We start from the raw sequence: 19,569 nt of genomic DNA, 5'->3' as shown, positions 1-19,569 counted from the left end.
TGAATATGTTAAAAAAATTATCTTGATTCAGAAGGTAAAACACCCAAAGAATATCACCCAATACAAGCCTATTTCTTTATGCAATGTTATATACAAGCTATGTTCCAAGATTTTGGCTAGCCGATTTTGTAAGATTCTTAATGAGATCAGTGTTGAGAAACAAAGTGCTTTGTACCGGGGAGACTTATCATGGATAATGTGATTGCGGCATATGAGTGCATTCATTCAATCAAAAGAAAGAGGGGCAAGTAGTATTGGTGTGCGGTGAAATTATATATGATGAAAACGTATGATCACATGAGTGGCCCTATCTCCAAGGGATCATGCTTCACTTGGGAGAGATCTTAGGGAGGGTATGTTGACAAATAAACTAGCATGACAGCGGCAGTCTAATTTCGTTGCCATGGCAGTGCTATTTAGTCGACATGGTAGCGGTCAGTTAGTTAGCGTTATTCAGATTGTCTGTTAGTACCGCTTTAGGACGTGACTTGTACGAGCCCGAGGCTCGTTTGTAGGCCTATTAGACTTGTTCTCGGCTGTGGGATGGCACGATCCAGTAGGAGATCGAGCTAGCTCTACATCATGTTTGCTTTCTGTTGAGAAATAACAGGAAGAAATAAAAGCAACATTCAGGGCGCTGCACAAAAATTCAGAGTTCTTCCTCTATTCTTGTTAGAGTGACGAAAACAGAGAGAGGGATCAAGAGGAGAGAATTGTGAGTGCTAATAGATATGCCTTTTGCCAACACCATATCTCTTACCAATAATTTTGTTTTTCAAGAAATTTGTTTTTGGAGGTTACTCAAAGTCCCCCCCCCCCTCCCCTAGTTCGTGCATATGTGTGTATTGATTTCCATTATGATCGAGATTTTTAGTTCACTTAACTTTCATGACCTGCAACTAGAGACTGTTAAGCATAATGCTGGAATCTATAAAATCTAAATAGTTGATCCTCACTGACTCTAATTCTCTCAACATACATCCCTCCACATCACCAAATGTGTCACGTCATTATCCATTACAACTATTTTGTAGCACATGCATACCCCAAATTTAACTATTCCATCCCCAATGGTTCACACACAATTGCTTCCAAAAGAATAGCTTTTGATTTAGGTCATTTCGTTCATACAAAATGTATCTAATCTTTGAAATCCCGCAGCAACGCGCGGAGAAATCAGCTAGTTTCTTAGACTCTGGACCCATATTGAATTGCATGCACCAAATGGTTCACCCAAGCCTAAACTTATGGAGAAAAGTGGTGTATATATTTCAACACAGGATACTTGTGTTGCAAATGGCCAAAGACTACTAATTTATTCGAATCGAAACATTTTTTGATAGATGTATTCATTGTTCTAGAAATTTATTTCATTTGTCGTTACAAATTTATTTCAAGAGTCATGAGTAATGACACATAGAACATATCCTAGCTTTTTAAGGAGATGTATCCATTGTTGATCATCCACTCCATACTCCAGTGGTTGTTCACATTCTTGAGAGTCCAATATGCCCATCCAAACGTTGCCCTCCAATACACATCCATCTGTGCATTTGCAAACATTTGGAACTCTTGCTTCACTGCATTAGGCACCTTCCACCCAGCCACCCATTCTCCTACGGAAAACATGTTACATGAGATATTTTTACTAAAGTCCTAAAAAATGGGGGATAAAACCCATGTTCTAAAACCAAAAGGGAATAGTTACAATTACCTACAAAGGTGAGGGGACCACTTTCCCTCGTGACAATGCTAAGGTCGCTTGAGTAGTTGGTCTTGATGAAATCAATATCTTGTTGCACGGTGAAAGTATCAAACATGTTGTTGAACAACGCGTAGTAATGCACATCGATGACGGATCCGGGTAACCCGCCAGCGAGCCCGAGGAGCTCTGTTGGGTCCGGGGATGACAACCGGTTGGACATGATCACGTAGGCATCCGATGAGTGCTTCCTGACGGCGTTGTACTCGTCGCGGTAGTACGTTTTTAGGCTCTCCAGGGATACGCCGGGCGCCAACGGCTCATTCATTAGCTTAACTGCGAGGAGGCTTGGGCTTTTGGCGTACCTGGATGCGAGGAAATCTATCACTTGCACAGTTTGTGCGATGTTAGTGTCGGTGGTGCCCCAGTCCTGTGAGCCATCCTTGGAGGAGATGTGCTCGAAGGGATTTTGCGACCCAGGAGCTGCGTGTAGGTCAATGATGACGCCTAGATTGTACTTCCTGTTCATGCAAACAAATTGAGCATTTACAAAGTAGAATGTTTCAAAAAAATTAGAATAAAAAGGAGGATCAAACCTAGGACAAAAGTTAATTAGATAACGGAAGCTTTAGTTTGCTCAAGATGATGCTAAGGTCAGCCCCCGGCCTAAATATTCCGACAGTTGAGCCGATCTTTGATTTCATACATTTAGCAAAATTAGATTACAAGTTTCTGAAGGTTACTTACTCTGCCCATTTGAATGCCTTGTCCAAGGTTTTAAGTGAACCTCCAACGTAAGGTGCTGGAGGTCTGGGGTCGTTAGCGATCCACCATCCCACTGGTATTTTCACTGCGGTCAGCCCGCTTTCGGAGATGAACCTGAAGTCAGCTTCCACTATATATGTGCTCCAATGGTTCTGCCAAACATGCAACATTCCACAAAATTGAGGTGCCAAGAATGATACGTATTCCTAACTTCCAAAGGGAGAACAATGGTACCTATTTCTAGCTAAGTTATAAACTCTGCCAACTACCAGTATCTACCTTGTCAAGACAAGAAAAGCACACTTCTCGCAATAATAATAACAATACTAATGATGATGATGATGATGATGATGATGATGATAGCGCACGATCAGTTAGATAATATTACTATATCGTGGACACCAAAAACTTGGTGTATCTTTTTTCATATAAACAAATTACATTTCCAGTTGGTTTTTTATGCAATGATTTCAAACTAGGTATATCCAATCAAGTTATTCGCTGCACAATGATCGGCACTACTCTTTCTCGTTTCCTTGTGCAAGTGGACAAAGATACACTAATAAGCAAGAAGAAAATGAGGAGGGAAACCACTGAGGACAGTGATCTCCACATGATGCATGATAAGCATAATGTACAAGTGTTGCTCACTATATATAGCTCTGAATTAAAACAGTAGGGCACAGTGATGCAGATCTGGTACTCCCCTTGGAGCCCCGTCACTCTGGTCACCGCGAACACCAACGGGTCGTCGTCGCCCCAGCTTGTGCTCTTCCCGTAGTCCGCCGTCAGCGAGGCATCTTTGTTTGCATGCACGCCGTCAACGGAATGTGACTAATATAGTTTGGAACATGAAAGAAAGTGAGATTTTCTTATAATTACTTATTGTTTGCGCTAGTCAAAATCCCTAGACTAGCTAGTCAACATTGGACATTGGAGGCTCATGTTGAATAATGAAATATGTGTTTTGAACGCACATGTACAGTAGCTTGCTAGCATACACTTGTTGCCCAGTTGGCAAACATAGTAGTACGAGTATTATCTTTACCTGCAAGAAAAGCCCGTTGGGTGCCATGATCCGCATCCTGTACTTGTCACCGGGGCTGCAGACCAATCGGAACGTCCCCGACCGCCCTGGCGACGCCGCCGTTGCAACCAGCGAGCCGTCGCTCTGGACGCCCACGAACTGGTTGCCGAACACTTTGAAATTGAATGTCACCTCGTTGATCCGCCACAGCTTGAAGGTCTCCCAGCCGGACGCCTGGGGCCGGTTCGCCACCAGCCCCGCGCCGCCGCCATTCTCCGCGGCCACGTAGGCGTTCTGCGTTACCGACTTGAACTGCAGCTGCGTGCCGTCCTGTACGTCCGTCCGCATGCTGATCGGTCAAGAAACTAAAAACACAGAGCCATGGCGGCAGCTGGCGGTATGCATAAGCAAAGCTACGTTGATTACCAAGAGATCGTTGTTAGGGATGCCGTCGAAGAGGGACGGCAGGATCCAGCCCTCCGTCACCAGCCACCCGCCGAGGTTCACCGCTCGGACGGGGAGACGAGGAGCAGCTGCCATAACCGCCGAGCTTCGGGAGAGGAAGCACAGCACGAGGAGCGAGGAAGAGTGGAAGAGGCGGCTCCTCATTTCGTAGCTTGAACTAAAACCACGACAAGTATTATGGAATGGAGGGAGTAATTGCTTGCAAGTTGCAACACAGTTGCTCGATGTTGTGCTCTGCCCTGCCGTGCTCTGCTCGCTTATATAGCTCATGGCTGATGATTAATTAAGATATGATCGACTTGTTGGATGCATGAACACCAGATTAGAACGGGAGGGTTTCCACTAACGACAACAATCCGGGGGTCCAAACTAATGGCTAGCACGAACGAAGGTGGTTTCGCCCTTGGCTAGTTTTAGGTTTGCTTTAAGTCAAAACATGTTCCACTTACACTAACGTGGCCATAAACGTGGCCAAAACCGTTCCCTGTCTCGCCGTTTTCCGGTTCGAAAACTCAGGGGCCACTAATCCAGCATACGGCTCTGTGATCGTGCTACTAATTCAAAAGCAGCTCCGCGCTAAAAAGGAAAAATCCTGCACACGTTGATCTAGAAAAAACCCTATCTGCCGCATTCTGCGGCAAGTTCTCCGTATCACACACGTTTTATGATACATGAGCCGGCCCAATTAGCATTTTATTGTTTTGGGAACCTTCTCGATGGTTCCTAGCCGGTTTTGAGAACCTTTTCCTAAACCGGGGTTTTTAGGTTTTCTCTTTTTTATTTTTTTCCTTCTTGTCTTATTTAGTTTTTTTATTTCTGATTCTGTTTCTTTTCTAATTTTATTCCTTTTTCTATTTGTTTTGTTTTTTCTATTTATTTTTCTTTAATTCAATATTTCTTTCAAAAAATCGAATTCAATTTTTTCCTTTCCAAAAATGTTTGGATTTTGAAGAAAAATCACTTTTTGCATAAATTGTTCGAAGATTTCAAAAAGTGTTCTGGTTTTCAAAAAAATCACGTATTCAAAAAAATGTTTTGGTTTCTAAAAATATCTCAATATTATTCAAAAAATGTTCCTATTTTCAAATTTTGTTCATGAATTCAAAAAAATCCATGTTTTCAAGAAAAGTTCAGGAATTTCAAATTTTGTTCTTGATTTCAAAAAAATAATCGGGTTTGTCAAAAATTGTTCATAAGTTCAAAAATTACTTGAATTTTGGAAAATTATTTGGGAATTTTATTAAATAGTGTTAAGTCTGATACAACCAATTCTTTTTAAGTGTTGTGATGTATATTTGTCGCCAGATCTCTTGCTTCACTCTCAGTCATCAGCCTCTGGGTGTCTTCCTTGGTTGGTGCTCTCAAGTACTCCGGACCAAAGACAACGATCATTGCTTTGGTGAACCTTCGAACAGCCTTCAAGATTGTGTCTTCGCCAATGCGGACATAGTCATCAATTGCATCGGCAGAATACTCGTATGCCAAGACTCGAACAGCCGCAATGCATTTCATCAGAGGGCTTGCCCTGATCTCTCCACGTGCATTTCTCCAAAGATTGAACCAGTCATCATATCTCTCAACGGCTTTTGCATTGGTCAGAAAAAGACTTGTGTGCATCCGAAAGCGTCGGCGAAAGTACTTCTTCGGACAGGTTAGGTTTGGATCAAAGTAATCTCTCATGATCTTGGCATGGCCCTCCGCTCTATCACGGTTGATGTGTATGCGGCCAAATTGTGATCCTCTCCTCGGCCGCCGAACATCATTATTGAAAATCATGCCTAAAACGATGTCAAAGTCATCGTCGTATTCGTCCTCTTCGGATGACGACGAGTCCTCCAATATCATCTCCCTCAACCTCTTCATCTACAATTCAAACGGTTCGGTTCAATCCAAACGGATCGGTTCAAAGAGAAACAAACAAAAAAACTCACCTAGGTAATTCTTCGAACACTTGGGGTGCGGTGGTGGTGCACAAGCCGGCTAGCGTGGTTTAGACCGAACTGACAAGCGGCGGGTGACCTGCAGCGGTGCATAAGCAAGGTGAGATGCGGCGACCGCTAGAAAAAGAAGAAACTCGAAAGAAATTGAACGAATCAACAATGGCGGCGGTGGCGGCGTTTCACCTTGATTCCAGGGACGGCGACGGGGGCCGAACGGGCTGTCCGACGGGCAAAAAGGCGGCGAAGGGTAAGGGATGGAACGAGGTAGTAGTGTAGCCGGCGGAGACGCACCGGCGAAGATGCAGCAGCGGGGCGGACGTGAGAGAGAGGGCACAACGTTTTACTCGGCCGCCAACCGATGGAGTAAAAATAGGAAAACTTTTAGGGCCGGAGTAAAAAATATACTCCACTAACGGCGGATTGGGGATCGGCTAGGTGCCGGTTAGTGAAGTAAAATTGAAATTTTACTCCGCTAACCAGTTATAGAGGATCGGTTAAAAATGCACTAAGGTGCTCGAGGAAATGTCACGCTAAGATAATCCATGCTGACCCAACATCTAGCAAAATACACCTCGAAAAATTAACCAGGGTTCTTTTAGCTAACAAAAATGCTGAGTCAGTAGGACACCTCAGCTCCTCGAACCAGTATGTAACATGTTTGCTCGTAAATGGAGTGTTGTGACCGGTTCATCATGTTTTAAGACAAGACTGGCCAAAGTGCTCTTCTCGGGAGAGTTTTATGATTTTTAATGCGTTTATATTCACAAAATTATTTTTAACATTATAAAAAGTTTTCCGTGCATTTTCCCATACGCTTGAATCGATCGAAGTTCCATGAATTACTTAATGTAGTATTAACAGGGCAAGGGCGCAGCCAGCGTTGATGGGTTCGGTTTGAAGTTTGAACCCAGCAAAATTTGTCAAACTTAATTCATGATAGTCGCTAACTCTGACCCACGAGATTGTCAGTGGAAACCGGAAACCCTCCCGTTCTGATCTTGTCTCCACCGAAGAAGTCAAATAGTATCCTAATTAATCACTAGTCATCTTGGCCTATATAAGCGAGCAGAGCACAGCAGGGCAGGGCACAGCACCGAGAGAGCAGCAGTACGTAGCAGCCAAATGAGGAGCCACCTCTCCCACTGCTTCTGGCTCCTCGTCGCGCTGTGCTTCCTCTACCGGCGCGCGGCGGCTGATCCTCGTCTCCCCGTGCGAGCGGTGAACCTCGGCGGCTGGCTCGTGACGGAGGGCTGGATCCTGCCGTCCCTCTTCGACGGCATCCCCAACAAAGACCTCTTGGTAATCAACGTATAACTTTGCATACGCATACACGCCAACACATGTGGATGTGGGAGGTCTCCGCCGCCCGCCGCCGCCGCCATGGCTCTCTGTTTTCAGTTTCTTGAGCGATTGGCGCGCGGCATACGTACGTGCAGGACGGCACGCAGCTACAGTTCAAGTCGGTGACGCAGAACGGCTATGTGGCCGCGGAGAAGGGCGGCGGCGCGGGGCTGGTGGCGAACCGGTCTCAGGCGTCTGGCTGGGAGACCTTCAAGCTATGGCGGATCAACGAGACGACGTTCAATTTGAAGGTGTTCGGGAACCAGTTCGTCGGCGTCCAGAGCGACGGCTCGGTGGTGGCCACGGCGACGTCGCCGGGGAAGTCTGAGACGTTCCGGTTGGTGCGCAACGCCGGCAAGGACAGGATGCGGATTATGGTGGCAAACGGACTCTTCTTGCAGGTAAGATTTTAATGTAATATATGTACTATGTCACTACTCATATTTGCGAAAGAGGCAACAAGTACACCAATGTTGACTTGTCTAGTCGTCTAGGATATTTGACTAGTACACCAATAAGTTAGAAAGCTCATTCTCTTCCATAGAAACTAGCAGTCAAATTCCATTGATGGCAGGCAAACAAAGACAGTACAGTGACAGCGGACTACGGGAAGAGCACAAGCTGGGGCGACGACGACCCGTCGGTGTTCGCGGTGACCAGAGTGACGGGGCTACAAGGGGAGTACCAAATCTGCAACGGATATGGGACGGCAAAGGCCACGCCAATTCTCAAGGTAAAGACATTATTGAACATGCATCATGTGCCCACTTGCTGATTGCTACTGTTTTAAATCAAAACAAGCGTGGTGAACAGCACTTGCAGATTATGCTTATCATGATGTGGATATCACTGCCCTCGGTGCAGTGGTTCCCCTCCTCATTTGTTTCTTGTGTACCATGTGACTCGTGTCTATGCATGCCCACTTGCACAAGGAAACAAGAACGAGTAGTGGCCACGATAGTACAACGAATGACTTCAGCAGATATACCTAGTTTCAAATAATTGCATACAGAACAATTTGGGAAGGAATTTATTCATACTAAAAAAGAGATACTAAGTGTTTGGTGTTCGCAGTATAGTAACATTATAAACTGATTGTGGTTAATATAGCTAGGAATAAGTACCATCTCTCTCTCTCTCTCTCTCAGTTAGGAACAAGTATCATTGTTTTGTGGAATGTTGCATGTTTGGCAGAACCACTGGAGCACGTATATAGTGGAAGATGACTTCAGGTTCATATCTGAAAGCGGGCTGACCGCGGTGAGGATACCAGTGGGATGGTGGATCGCTAGCGACCCCAGTCCTCCAGCACCTTACGTCGAAGGTTCGCTTCAAACCTTGGACAAGGCATTCAAATGGGCAGAGTAAGCAGACTCCATGTTTGATCTTGGCATAATTTTTAGCAACATCAATAAAGCTTACATTACCTAATTATTATTTCTGAAATAAATGCTCATTTTTTCTGCATGGACAGGGAGTACAATCTGGGGGTCATCATCGACCTACACGCAGCTCCTGGGTCACAAAACCCCTTCGAGCACAGCGCCTCCAAGGATGGCTCGCAGGACTGGGGCACCAGCGCCGCTAACATCGCACAAACCGTACAAGTGATAGATTTCCTTGCATCCAGGTACGCTGCGAGCCCGAGCCTCCTCGCAGTGGAGCTGCTGAACGAGCCGCTAGCGCCAGGCGCGTCCCTTGAGAGCCTGAAAACGTACTACCGCGACGGGTACAATGCCGTCAGGAAGCACTCGTCGGAGGCCTACGTGATCATGTCCAATCGGTTGTCATCCCCAGACCCGACGGAGCTCCTCGAGTTTGCCGGCGGGTTATCCAAGACCGTCATCGACGTGCACTACTATGTGTTGTTCAATAGCATGTTTGATACTTTCACCGTGCAGCAGAATATCGATTTCATCAAGACCAACTACTCAAGCGCTCTTAGCACTGTCACGAAGCAGAACGGTCCTCTCACCTTTGTAGGTATGTGTAACTAATAATTTGGTGCCTTTTGGTTTTGGAGCATGGATTTTTTTCGTTCCCATTCCTGCAAGACTTCAGTTAAAATGTCCGTTGTGTCATGGATGGCATTGTTTTCCATAGGTGAATGGGTGGCTGAGTGGCAGGTGCCCAATGCAACGAAGGAAGAGCTCCAAATGTTAGCAAATGCACAAATGGATGTGTATGGGAAGGCAACGTTTGGATGGGCTTATTGGACTCTCAAGAATGTAAACAACCACTGGAGTATGGAGTGGATGATCAAGAATGGGTACATCTCCTTGAAAAACTAGGATGTGCTTTTTACGTGTAATGGCGCATGAAATAACTTTGAAGAAAATTCGATGCATCTCTAGAAAAAAATGATTGAAGGTGAATAAATGAATTTTTAGTATTTGGCCATTTGCTACACAGGTCTCCTTTCTTGAAATATATGGCCAACTTTTGCCCAACACCTAGGCTTTTGGGTGAACTGTTTGGTTCATACAACTCCATATGGTATCCGCGCTTATGATTATTCTAGCATTATGCTTAAAAAATCTCTAGTTGCAAGGAGTGGAAGTTATACAAAATGTTATCTACTAGACAATTCGATCAATACAGGAACCAATGTGCGCATATGCATGACCTAGGGGGCATATTTGAGTAACTTCTAGAAAAAAACATTTTCTTAGACAACAAAATTATCTGCGAGAACACTATTGTTGGCAACGGTTATAATGTCATCTGGTACGGGATTGATTGTAACACTTGCAACCTCTTTATGCTTGAGGGAGAAGTACACCTCACATGGGTACTTGCTTGTTGTGGAAAGTTCGCGACATGCAGTGTGAGAGGTAGAGATTGGTTTGGGAAGGTTGACTCATACTCATCCTTGGAGTCGGGCACCACTATATATACCTCGGTATATACTGGTAAGATTACATGTGATAGCTACAACAACCATGAGAGAGAGAGAGAGAAATAGGTAGCATTACAAAGGGAGGTTACAACTGAATAACCAAAAGAATCTGCCTTATCCTAATGTTTCACAGCCCCTCTTGTTGTGGTTCTAAGACTGACAGTAGAATAGGGGGGGTAGGAATGTAGAGGCAAGATCCTAGCTATGGAGGAGTTGTACACACGAGTTTTACGAGTTCAGGCCCTTCTCGGAGGAAGTAACAGCCCTATGTCTCGGAGCCCGGAGGCGGTCGACTGAATATATGCGTGTGAATTACAGAAAGTGCGAACCCATGTCCCAGAGGAGGGGGGTGGCTTATATAGAGTACGCCAGGACCCCAGCTCCCCTTCGTTACACAAGGTTCAATGCTCATAAAGGAGGGGCGTTACTGGTAACATCTGCAGTAAGGTGTTGCAAATGCCCATAAAGCTATGGTTTAAGTCCTAACTTTGTAGAGTGGAGGGTTTCTCATCTTCTGGTGGTCGAGTGTCTTCAAGGTGGTCGAGTGAGCACATCTTCATGGTCGAGTGGATGATGATTTCTCTTCGACTGCTTCTGATTCTTTGTAGAGATGTCCTTGGGGAGGGTATGATGGACAGATCCATGACCCTACCCTAGGTACATAGCTTCATCATTAGCCCCCGAATGGATCAGGGTTTGAGTGAGGAAGGAGTTGGGAACACTTCCGACCCATTCTTTGTGCTATGAGTATATCTTGTTCTGGAACAATGAGTTGAGGTGACGACGTCGACTCCTTTCTCAGTCGCCTTGGTCCATTCTTGGTTTTTATCGAGTGAATTTTCACGGTAGAATTTCGAATGATAATGTAGAGGATGTTTGTCTTCAGTCTGACAGGTTGCTCTGCTCTCCGCGGATTTCGCGGGATTCGAATTTTGGGAAGTGCGCCAGACGGACGGAACCGAGGTTATCGGGATGGATTAGGCAAGTCTCCTCGATCCCCGTGCCACCCTTTTTCGCCACGTACTGCGCGCACAACTGTTGCGGGATTTGTTTAGATCGTTTAGGTCCACCAGTTAGTCACTCAGGGGACGACCTTATAAAAGGCCCCGGACCAGGCCTCTGCCCCGTGCGCTCCCATTCTCGCTTCTTCTTCTCCCGATCTCTCCGCCACGCTCGCTTCCGCTCTCGTCGCCGGACTCTCGCTCGAGCTCGACCCGTCGCCATGGGGAAAGAGAAGACGATCGCGCTGGAGCGCGCGAAGAAGGCGACCGCGAAGGCGAAGGGCAAGCGGACCAGCCGGGGCAGATCCTCGTCGAGATCCGGCCTGCCGCCGGGCTAGATCCAGGGCGACTGGATCCACTCGACAATCACCCAGGACGACCTCGACGACCTGGTGGAGGGGGAACTGATCCCCCACAAGTCGGCACGGCTCCTGGGGAACGAAACCGAGCCGCAGCCAAGGGAGGGTTGAAGGAAATATGCCCTAGAGGCAATAATAAAGTTATTATTTATTTCCTTATATCATGATAAATGTTTATTATTCATGCTAGAATTGTATTAACCGAAAACATAATACATGTGTGAATACATAGACAAATAGAGTGTCACTAGTATGCCTCTACTTGACTAGTTCGTTGATCAAAGATGGTTATGTTTCCTAACCATAGACATGAGTTGTCATTTGATTAACGGGATCACATCATTAGGAGAATGATGTGATTGACTTTACCCATTCCGTTAGCATAGCACTTGATTGTTTAGTTTGTTGCTATTGCTTTCTTCATGACTTATACATGTTCCTATGACTATGAGATTATGCAACTCCCGTTTATCGGAGGAACACATTGTGTGCTACCAAATGTCACAATGTAACTGGGTGATTATATAGGTGCTCTACAGGTGTCTCCGAAGGTACTTGTTGGGTTGGCGTATTTCGAGATTAGGATTTGTCACTCCGATTGTCGGAGAGGTATCTCTGGGCCCTCTCGGTAATGCACATCACTCAAGCCTTGCAAGCATTGCAACTAATAAGTCAGTTGCGGGATGATGTATTATGGAACGAGTAAAGAGACTTGCCGGTAACGAGATTGAACTAGGTATTGAGATACTGACAATCGAATCTCGGGCAAGTAACATACCGATGACAAAGGGAACAACGTATGTTGTTATGCGTTTGACCGATAAAGATCTTCTTAGAATATGTGGGAGCCAATATGAGCATCCAGGTTCCACTATTGGTTATTGACCGGAGACGTGTCTCGGTCATGTCTACATAGTTCTCGAACCCGTAGGGTCCGCACGCTTAAAGTTCGGTGACGATCGTAATAAGAGATTTTGTGTTTTGATGTACCGAAGGTTGTTCGGAGTCCCAGATGAGATCGGGGACACGACGAGGAGTCTCGAAATGGTCGAGACGTAAAGATTGATATATTGGATGACTATGTTTGGACATCGGAAGGGTTCCAAGTGGTTCAGGCATTTTTTTTTGAGTACCGGGAGGTTACCGGAACCCCCCGGGAGAAGTTATGGGCCTTATGGGCCATAAGAAGGAAGCAAACCAGCCCACAAGGGGCTGGTGCGCCCCCTTTGGGCAGGAGGCCGAATTGGAGAAGGTTTGGGGGGTGCGGCCCCCCCTTTCCTTCTCTCCTACTCCTCCTTCCCTCCTCTCCTACTCCAACTAGGGAAGGGGGGAATCCTACTCCCGGTGGGAGTAGGACTCCTCCAGGGCGCGCCATAGGGGCCGACCCTCTCCCCCTCCTCCACTCCTTTATATACAGGGGTGGGGGCACCCCATAGACACAAGTTGATCTCCGTGATCGTTCCTTAGCCCTGTGTGGTGCCCCCTTCCACCATATTCCACCTCGGTCATATCGTAGCGGTGCTTAGGCGAAGCCCTGCGTTGGTAGAACATCATCACCGTCATCACGATGTCATGCTGACGAAACTCTCTCTCAACACTTTGCTGGATCGGAGCTCGAGGGACGTCACCGAGTTGAACGTGTGCAGAACTTGGAGGTGTCGTACGTTCGGTACTTGGATCGGTCGGATTGGGAAGACGTACGACTACTTCCTCTATGTTGTGTCAACGCTTTCGTTGCCGGTCTACGAGGGTACGTAGACAAACACTCTCCTCTCTTGTTGCTATGCATCACCATGATCTTGCGTGTGCGTAGGAAAATTTTGAAATTACTACGTTCCCCAACAGTGGCATCCGAGCCTAGGTTTTATGCGTTGATGTTATATGCACGAGTAGAACACAAGTGAGTTGTGGGCGATATAAGTCATACTGCTTACTAGCATGTCATACTTTGGTTCGGCGGTATTGTTGGATGAAGTGGCCCGGACCGACATTACGCGTACGCTTACGCGAGACTGGTTCTACCGATGTGCTTTGCACATAGGTGGCTGGCGGGTGTCAGTTTCTCCAACTTTAGTTGAACCGAGTGTGGCTACGCCCGGTCCTTGTGAAGGTTAAAACAACACCAACTTGACAAACTATCGTTGTGGTTTTGATGCGTAGGTAAGAACGGTTCTTGCTAAGCCCGTAGCAGCCACGTGAAACTTGCAACAACAAAGTAGAGGACGTCTAACTTGTTTTTGCAGGGCATGTTGTGATGTGATATGGTCAAGACATGATGCTAAATTTTATTGTATGAGATGATCATGTTTTGTAACCGAGTTATCGGCAACTGGCAGGAGCCATATGGTTGTCGCTTTATTGTATGCAATACGATCGCATTGTAATGCTTTACTTTATCACTAAGCGGTAGCGATAGTCGTGGAAGCATAAGATTGGCGAGATGACAATGATGCTACGATGGAGATCAAGGTGTCGCGCCGGTGACGATGGTGATCATGACGGTACTTCAGAGATGGATATCACAAGTACAAGATGATGATGGCCATATCATATCACTTATATTAATTGCATGTGATGTTTATCTTTTATGCATCTTATCTTGCTTTGATTGACGGTAGCATTATAAGATGATCCCTCACTAAATTATCAAAGTATAAGTATTCTCCCTGAGTATGCACCGTTGCGAAAGTTCTTCGTGCTGAGACACCACGTGATGATCGGGTATGGTTTAGTTGATTTGGATAACGTGATCACTTAGAAGATTAGAGGGATGTCTTTCTAAGTGGGAGTTCTTAAGTAATATGATTAATTGAACTTTAATTTATCATGAACTTAGTCCTGATAGTATTAGCATATCTATATTGTAGACCAATAGCTCGCGTTTAGCTCCCCTGTTTTATTTTTGATATGTTCCTAGAGAAAATTAAGTTGAAAGATGTTAGTAGCAATGATGCGGATTGGATCCGTGATCTGAGGATTATCCTCATTGCTGCACAGAAGAATTGTGTCCTTAATGCACCGCTAGGTGACAGACCTATTGCAAGAGCAGATGCAGACGTTATGAACGTTTGGCTAGCTCAATATGATGACTACTTGATAGTTTAGTGCACCATGCTTAAACGGCTTAGAATCGGGACTTCAAAGATGTTTTGAACGTCATGGATCATATGGATGTTCCAGGAGTTGAAGTTAATATTTCAAGCAAATACCCGAGTTGAGAGATATGAAGTCTCCAACAAGTTCTATAGCTAAAAGATGGAGGAGAATAGCTCAAGCAGTGAGCATGTGTTTAGATTGTCTGGGTACTACAATCGCTTGAATCAAGTGGGAGTTAATCTTCCAGATAAAATAGTGATTGACAGAATTCTCTAGTCACCATCACCAAGTTAGTAGAACTTCGTGATGAACTATAGTATGCAAGGGATGATGAAAACGATTCCCGAGCTTTTCATGATGATGAAATCGATGAAGGTAGAAATCAATAAAGAGCATCAAGTGTTGATGATTAACAAGACCACTAGTTTCAAGAAAAGGGCAAATGGAAAGAAAGGGAACTTCAAGAAGAACGGCAAGCAAGTTGCTGCTCAAGTGAAGAAGCCCAAGTCTGGTCCTAAGCCTGAGACTAAGTGCTTCTACTGCAAAGGGACTGGTCACTGGAAGCGGAACTGCCCCAAGTATTTGGCGGATAAGAAGGATGGCAAAGTGAACAAAGGTATATTTGATATACAAATTATTGATGTGTATTTTACTAGTGTTCGTAGCAACCCCTCGGTATTTGATACTGGTTTAGTTGCTAAGAGTAGTAACTCTAAACGGGAGTTGCAGAATGAACAAAGACTAGTTAAGGGTGAAGTGACGATGTGTGTTGGAAGTGGTTCCAAGATTGATATGATCATCATCGCACACTCCCTATACTTTCGGGATTAGTGTTGAACCTAAATAAGTGTTATTTGGTGTTTGCTTTGAGCATGAATATGATTTGATCATGTTTATTGCAATACGGTTATTCATTTAAGTAAGAGAATAAATTGTTGTTCTGTTTACATGAATAAAACCTTCTATGGTCACACACACCCAATGAAAATGGTTTGTTGGATCTCGATTGTGGTGATACACATTCTCATAATATTGAAGCCAAAAGATGCAAAGTTAATAATGATAGTGCAACTTATTTGTGGCACTGCCGTTTAGGTCATATTGGTCTAAAGTGCATGAAGAAAATCCATGCTGATGGGCTTTTGGAATCACTTGATTATGAATCATTTTGATGCTTGCGAACCATGCCTCATGGGCAAGATGACTAAGACTCCGTTCTCCGGAACAATGGAGCGAGCAACTGACATATTGGAAATAATACATACTGATGTATGCAGTCCGATGAGTGTTGAGGCTCGTGGCGGGTATCGTTATTTTCTGACCTTCACAGATGATTTGAGGAGATATGGGTATATCTACTTGATGAAACATAAGTCTGAAACAATTGAAAAGTTCAAAGAATTTCAGAGTGAAGTGGAGAATCACTGTAACAAAAATAAAAGTTTCTACGATATGATCGCAGAAGTAAAATATTTGAGTTACGAGTTTGGCCTTTAGTTAAAACAATGTGAAATAGTTTCACTACTCACGCCACCTGGAAAACCACTGTGTAATGGTGTGTCCGAACATCGTAACCGTACTTTATTAGATATGGTGCGATCTATGATGTCTCTTACCGATTTACCACTATCATTTTGGGGTTATGCATTAGAGACAGCTACATTCACGTTAAATAGGGCACCATCTAAATCCGTTGAGACGACACCGTATGAAAGCTGTCGTTTCTTAAAGTTTGAGGTTGCAATGCTTATGTGAAAAAGTTTCAACCTGATAAGCTCAAACCCAAATCGGAGAAGTGCATCTTCATAGGATACCCAAAAGAAAAATTTTGGGTACACCTTCTATCACAGATCCGAAGGCAAGATATTCATTGCTGAGAATGGATCCTTTCTAGAGAAGGAGTTTCTCTCGAAATAAGTGAGTGGGAGAAAAGTAGAACTTGATGAGGTAACTGTACCTGCTCCCTTATTGGAAAGTAGTTCATCACAGAAATCTGTTCCTGTGACTACTAGACCAATTAGTGAGGAAGCTAATGATGATGATCATGTAACTTCAGATCAAGTTACTACCGAACCTCGTAGGTAAACCAGAGTGAGATCCGCACCAGAGTGGTACGGTAATCATGTTCTGGAGGTCATGTTACTTGACCATGATGAGCCTACAAAGTATGAGGAAGCGATGATGAGCCCAGATTCCGCGAAATGGCTTGAGGCCATGAAATCTAAGATGAGATCCATGTATGAGAACAAAGTATATACTTTGATTGACTTTCCCATTGATCGGCGAGCCATTGAGATTAAATGGATCTTCAAGAGGAAGACGAACGCTGATAGTAGTGTTACTATCTACAAAGCTAGAATTGTCACAAAAAGATTTTCAACAAGTTCAAGGTGTTGACTACGATGAGAGTTTCTCACTCGTATCTATGCTTAAGTCTGTCCGAATCATGTTAGCAATTGCCGCATTTTATGAAATCTGGCAAATGGATAAACAAAACTACATTCCTTAATGGATTTATTAAAGAAGAGTTGTATATGATGCAACCAGAAGGTTTTGTCAATCCTAAAGGTACTAAAAAAATATGCAAGCTCCAGGGATCCATCTATGGACTGGTGCAAGCATCTCGGAGTTGGAATATACGCTTTGATAAGTTGATCAAAGCATATAGTTTTATACAGACTTGCGGTGAAGCCTGTATTTACAAGAAAGTGAGTGGGAGCATTACGACATTTCTGATAAGTATATGTGAATGACATATTGTTGATCGGAGATAATGTAGAATTATTCTGCAAAGCATAAAGGAATGTTTGAAAGGAGTTTTTCAAAGAAAGACCTCAGTGAAGCTGCTTATATATTGAGCATCAAGATCTATAGAGATAGATCAAGACGCTTGATAAGTTTTTCAATGAGTACATACCTTGACAAAATTTTGAAGTAGTTCAAAATGGAACAGTCAAAAAGGAGTTCTTGCCTGTGTTACAAGGTGTGAAGTTGAGTAAGACTCAAAACCCGACCACAGCATAAGATAGAGAGAGAATGAAACTCATTCACTATGCCTCAGCCATAGGTTCTATAAAGTATACCATGCTGTGTACCAGACCTATTGTATACCCTGCCCTGAGTTTGGCAAGGGAGTACAATAGTGATCTAGGAGTAGATCACTGGACATTGGTCAAAATTATCCTTAGTGGAATAAGGATATGTTTCTCAATTATGGAGGTGACAAAAGGTTCGTCGTAAAGGGTTACGTCGATGCAAGTTTTGACACTGATCCAGATGACTCTAAGCCTCAATCTGGATACATATTGAAAATGGGAGCAATTAGCTAGAGTAGCTCCATGCAGAGCATTGTTGACATAGAAATTTACAAAATACGTACGGATCTGAATGTGGCAGACCCGTTGACTAAACTTCTCTCACAAGCAAAACATGATCACACCTTAGTACTCTTTGGGTGTTAATCACATAGCGATGTGAACTAGATTATTGACTCTAGTAAACCCTTTGGGTGTTGGTCACATGTCGATGTGAACTATGGGTGTTAATCACATGGTGATGTGAACTATTGGTATTAAATCACATGGCGATATGAACTAGATTATTGACACTAGTGCAAGTGGGAGACTAAAGGAAATATGCCCTAGAGGCAATAATAAAGTTATTATTTATTTCCTTATATCATGATAAATGTTTATTATTCATGCTAGAATTGTATTAACCGGAAACATAATACATGTTTGAATACATAGACAAACAGAGTGTCACTAGTATGCCTCTACTTGACTAGCTCGTTGATCAAAGATGGTTATGTTTCCTAACCATAGACATGAGTTGTCATTTGATTAACGGGATCACATCATTAGGAGAATGATGTGATTGACTTGACCCATTCCGTTAGCATAGCACTTGATCGTTTAGTTTGTTGCTATTGATTTCTTCATGACTTATACATGTTCCTATGACTATGAGATTATGCAACTCCCATTTACCGGAGGAACACTTTGTGTGCTACCAAACGTCACAACGTAACTGGGTGATTACAAAGGTGCTCTACAGGTGTCTCCGAAGGTACTTGTTGGGTTGGCGTATTTCGAGATTAGGATTTGTCACTCCGATTATCGGAGAGGTATCTCTGGGCCCTCTCGGTAATGCACATCACTCAAGCCTTGCAAGCATTGCAACTAATAAGTTAGTTGCGGGATGATGTATTACGGAACGAGTAAAGAGACTTGCCAGTAATGAGATTGAACTAGGTATTGAGATACTGACGATCGAATCTCGGGCAAGTAACATACCGATGACAAAGGTGTGATCATGTAGAATATGTGGTTTATATGCACGAGTAAAGAGACTTGATGTTATATGCATGAGTAAAGAGACTTGATGTTATATGCACGAAGATCGAATCTCGGGCCAATATGAGTATCCAGGTTCCGCTATTGGTTATTGACCGGAGACGTGTCTCGGTCATGTCTACATAGTTCTCAAACCCGTAGGGTCCGCACGCTTAAAGTTCAGTGACGATCGTAATAAGAGTTTTCGTGTTTTGATGTACCGAAGGTTGTTCGGTGTCCCAGATGAGATCGGGGACATGACGAGGAGTCTCAAAATGGTCGAGACGTAAAGATTGATATATTGGATGACTATGTTTGGACATCGGAAGGGTTCCGAGTGGTTCAGGCATTTTTTCCGGAGTACCGGGAGGTTACCGGAACCCCCCGAGAGAAGTTATGGGCCTTATGGGCCATAAGAAGGAAGCACACCAGCCCAAAAGGGGCTGGTGCGCCCCCTTTGGGCAGGAGGCCGAATTGGAGAAGGTTTGGGGGGTGCGCCCCCCCCCTTTACTTCTCTCCTACTCCTCCTTCCCTTCCTCTCCTACTCCAACTAGGGAAGGGGGGAATCCTACTCCCGGTGGGAGTAGGACTCCTCCAGGGCGCGCCATAGGGGACGGCCCTCTCCCCTTCCTCCACTCCT

The 19,569-nt window shown here is 44.4% G+C and overlaps 2 protein-coding genes across 2 annotated transcripts; one reads left to right on the top strand and one right to left on the bottom strand.

The window, feature by feature from the left end:
• Positions 1 to 1,228: 1,228 nt before the first annotated feature.
• On the bottom strand, positions 1,229 to 4,165 carry LOC119296966 (probable glucan 1,3-beta-glucosidase A). The gene is made up of 6 exons (XM_037574954.1): positions 3,912 to 4,165; positions 3,516 to 3,824; positions 3,119 to 3,301; positions 2,450 to 2,619; positions 1,715 to 2,223; positions 1,229 to 1,616 (listed from the first exon to the last, which is right to left on the bottom strand). Exons 1-6 carry the CDS (start codon positions 4,101 to 4,103, stop codon positions 1,429 to 1,431), a joined length of 1,551 nt encoding a protein of 516 aa, XP_037430851.1. The 5' UTR covers positions 4,104 to 4,165; the 3' UTR covers positions 1,229 to 1,428.
• A 2,812-nt stretch (positions 4,166 to 6,977) lies between these two features.
• Positions 6,978 to 9,690, top strand: LOC119299215 (probable glucan 1,3-beta-glucosidase A). Its single transcript, XM_037576469.1, has 6 exons — positions 6,978 to 7,198; positions 7,336 to 7,641; positions 7,815 to 7,973; positions 8,435 to 8,604; positions 8,715 to 9,223; positions 9,344 to 9,690. The coding sequence occupies exons 1-6, from the start codon at positions 7,022 to 7,024 to the stop codon at positions 9,529 to 9,531; spliced, it is 1,509 nt and encodes a 502-aa protein (XP_037432366.1). The 5' UTR covers positions 6,978 to 7,021; the 3' UTR covers positions 9,532 to 9,690.
• Positions 9,691 to 19,569: the final 9,879 nt, after the last annotated feature.

The sequence above is a fragment of the Triticum dicoccoides genome, chromosome 5A (genome assembly GCF_002162155.2).
Source record: "Triticum dicoccoides isolate Atlit2015 ecotype Zavitan chromosome 5A, WEW_v2.0, whole genome shotgun sequence".
In the NCBI taxonomy this organism is placed as follows: Eukaryota; Viridiplantae; Streptophyta; class Magnoliopsida; order Poales; family Poaceae; genus Triticum; species Triticum dicoccoides.
This window is presented reverse-complemented; position numbering and strand designations above follow the sequence as displayed.

Bases quoted from the DNA above. Each gene is read 5' to 3' on its own strand.
- LOC119299215 (XM_037576469.1), top strand. From the start codon at position 7,022: ATGAGGAGCCACCTCTCCCACTGCTTCTGGCTCCTCGTCGCGCTGTGC. The intron at 7,642-7,814 runs GTAAGATTTTAA...CATTGATGGCAG, and splicing joins CAAACGGACTCTTCTTGCAG to GCAAACAAAGACAGTACAGT. The intron at 8,605-8,714 runs GTAAGCAGACTC...CTGCATGGACAG, and splicing joins AAGGCATTCAAATGGGCAGA to GGAGTACAATCTGGGGGTCA.
- LOC119296966 (XM_037574954.1), bottom strand. From the start codon at position 4,103: ATGAGGAGCCGCCTCTTCCACTCTTCCTCGCTCCTCGTGCTGTGCTTC. The intron at 2,620-3,118 runs GTGAGCAACACT...CATGTTTGGCAG, and splicing joins TTAATTCAGAGCTATATATA to AACCATTGGAGCACATATAT. The intron at 2,224-2,449 runs GTAAGTAACCTT...TTGCATGAACAG, and splicing joins AAGGCATTCAAATGGGCAGA to GAAGTACAATCTAGGCGTCA.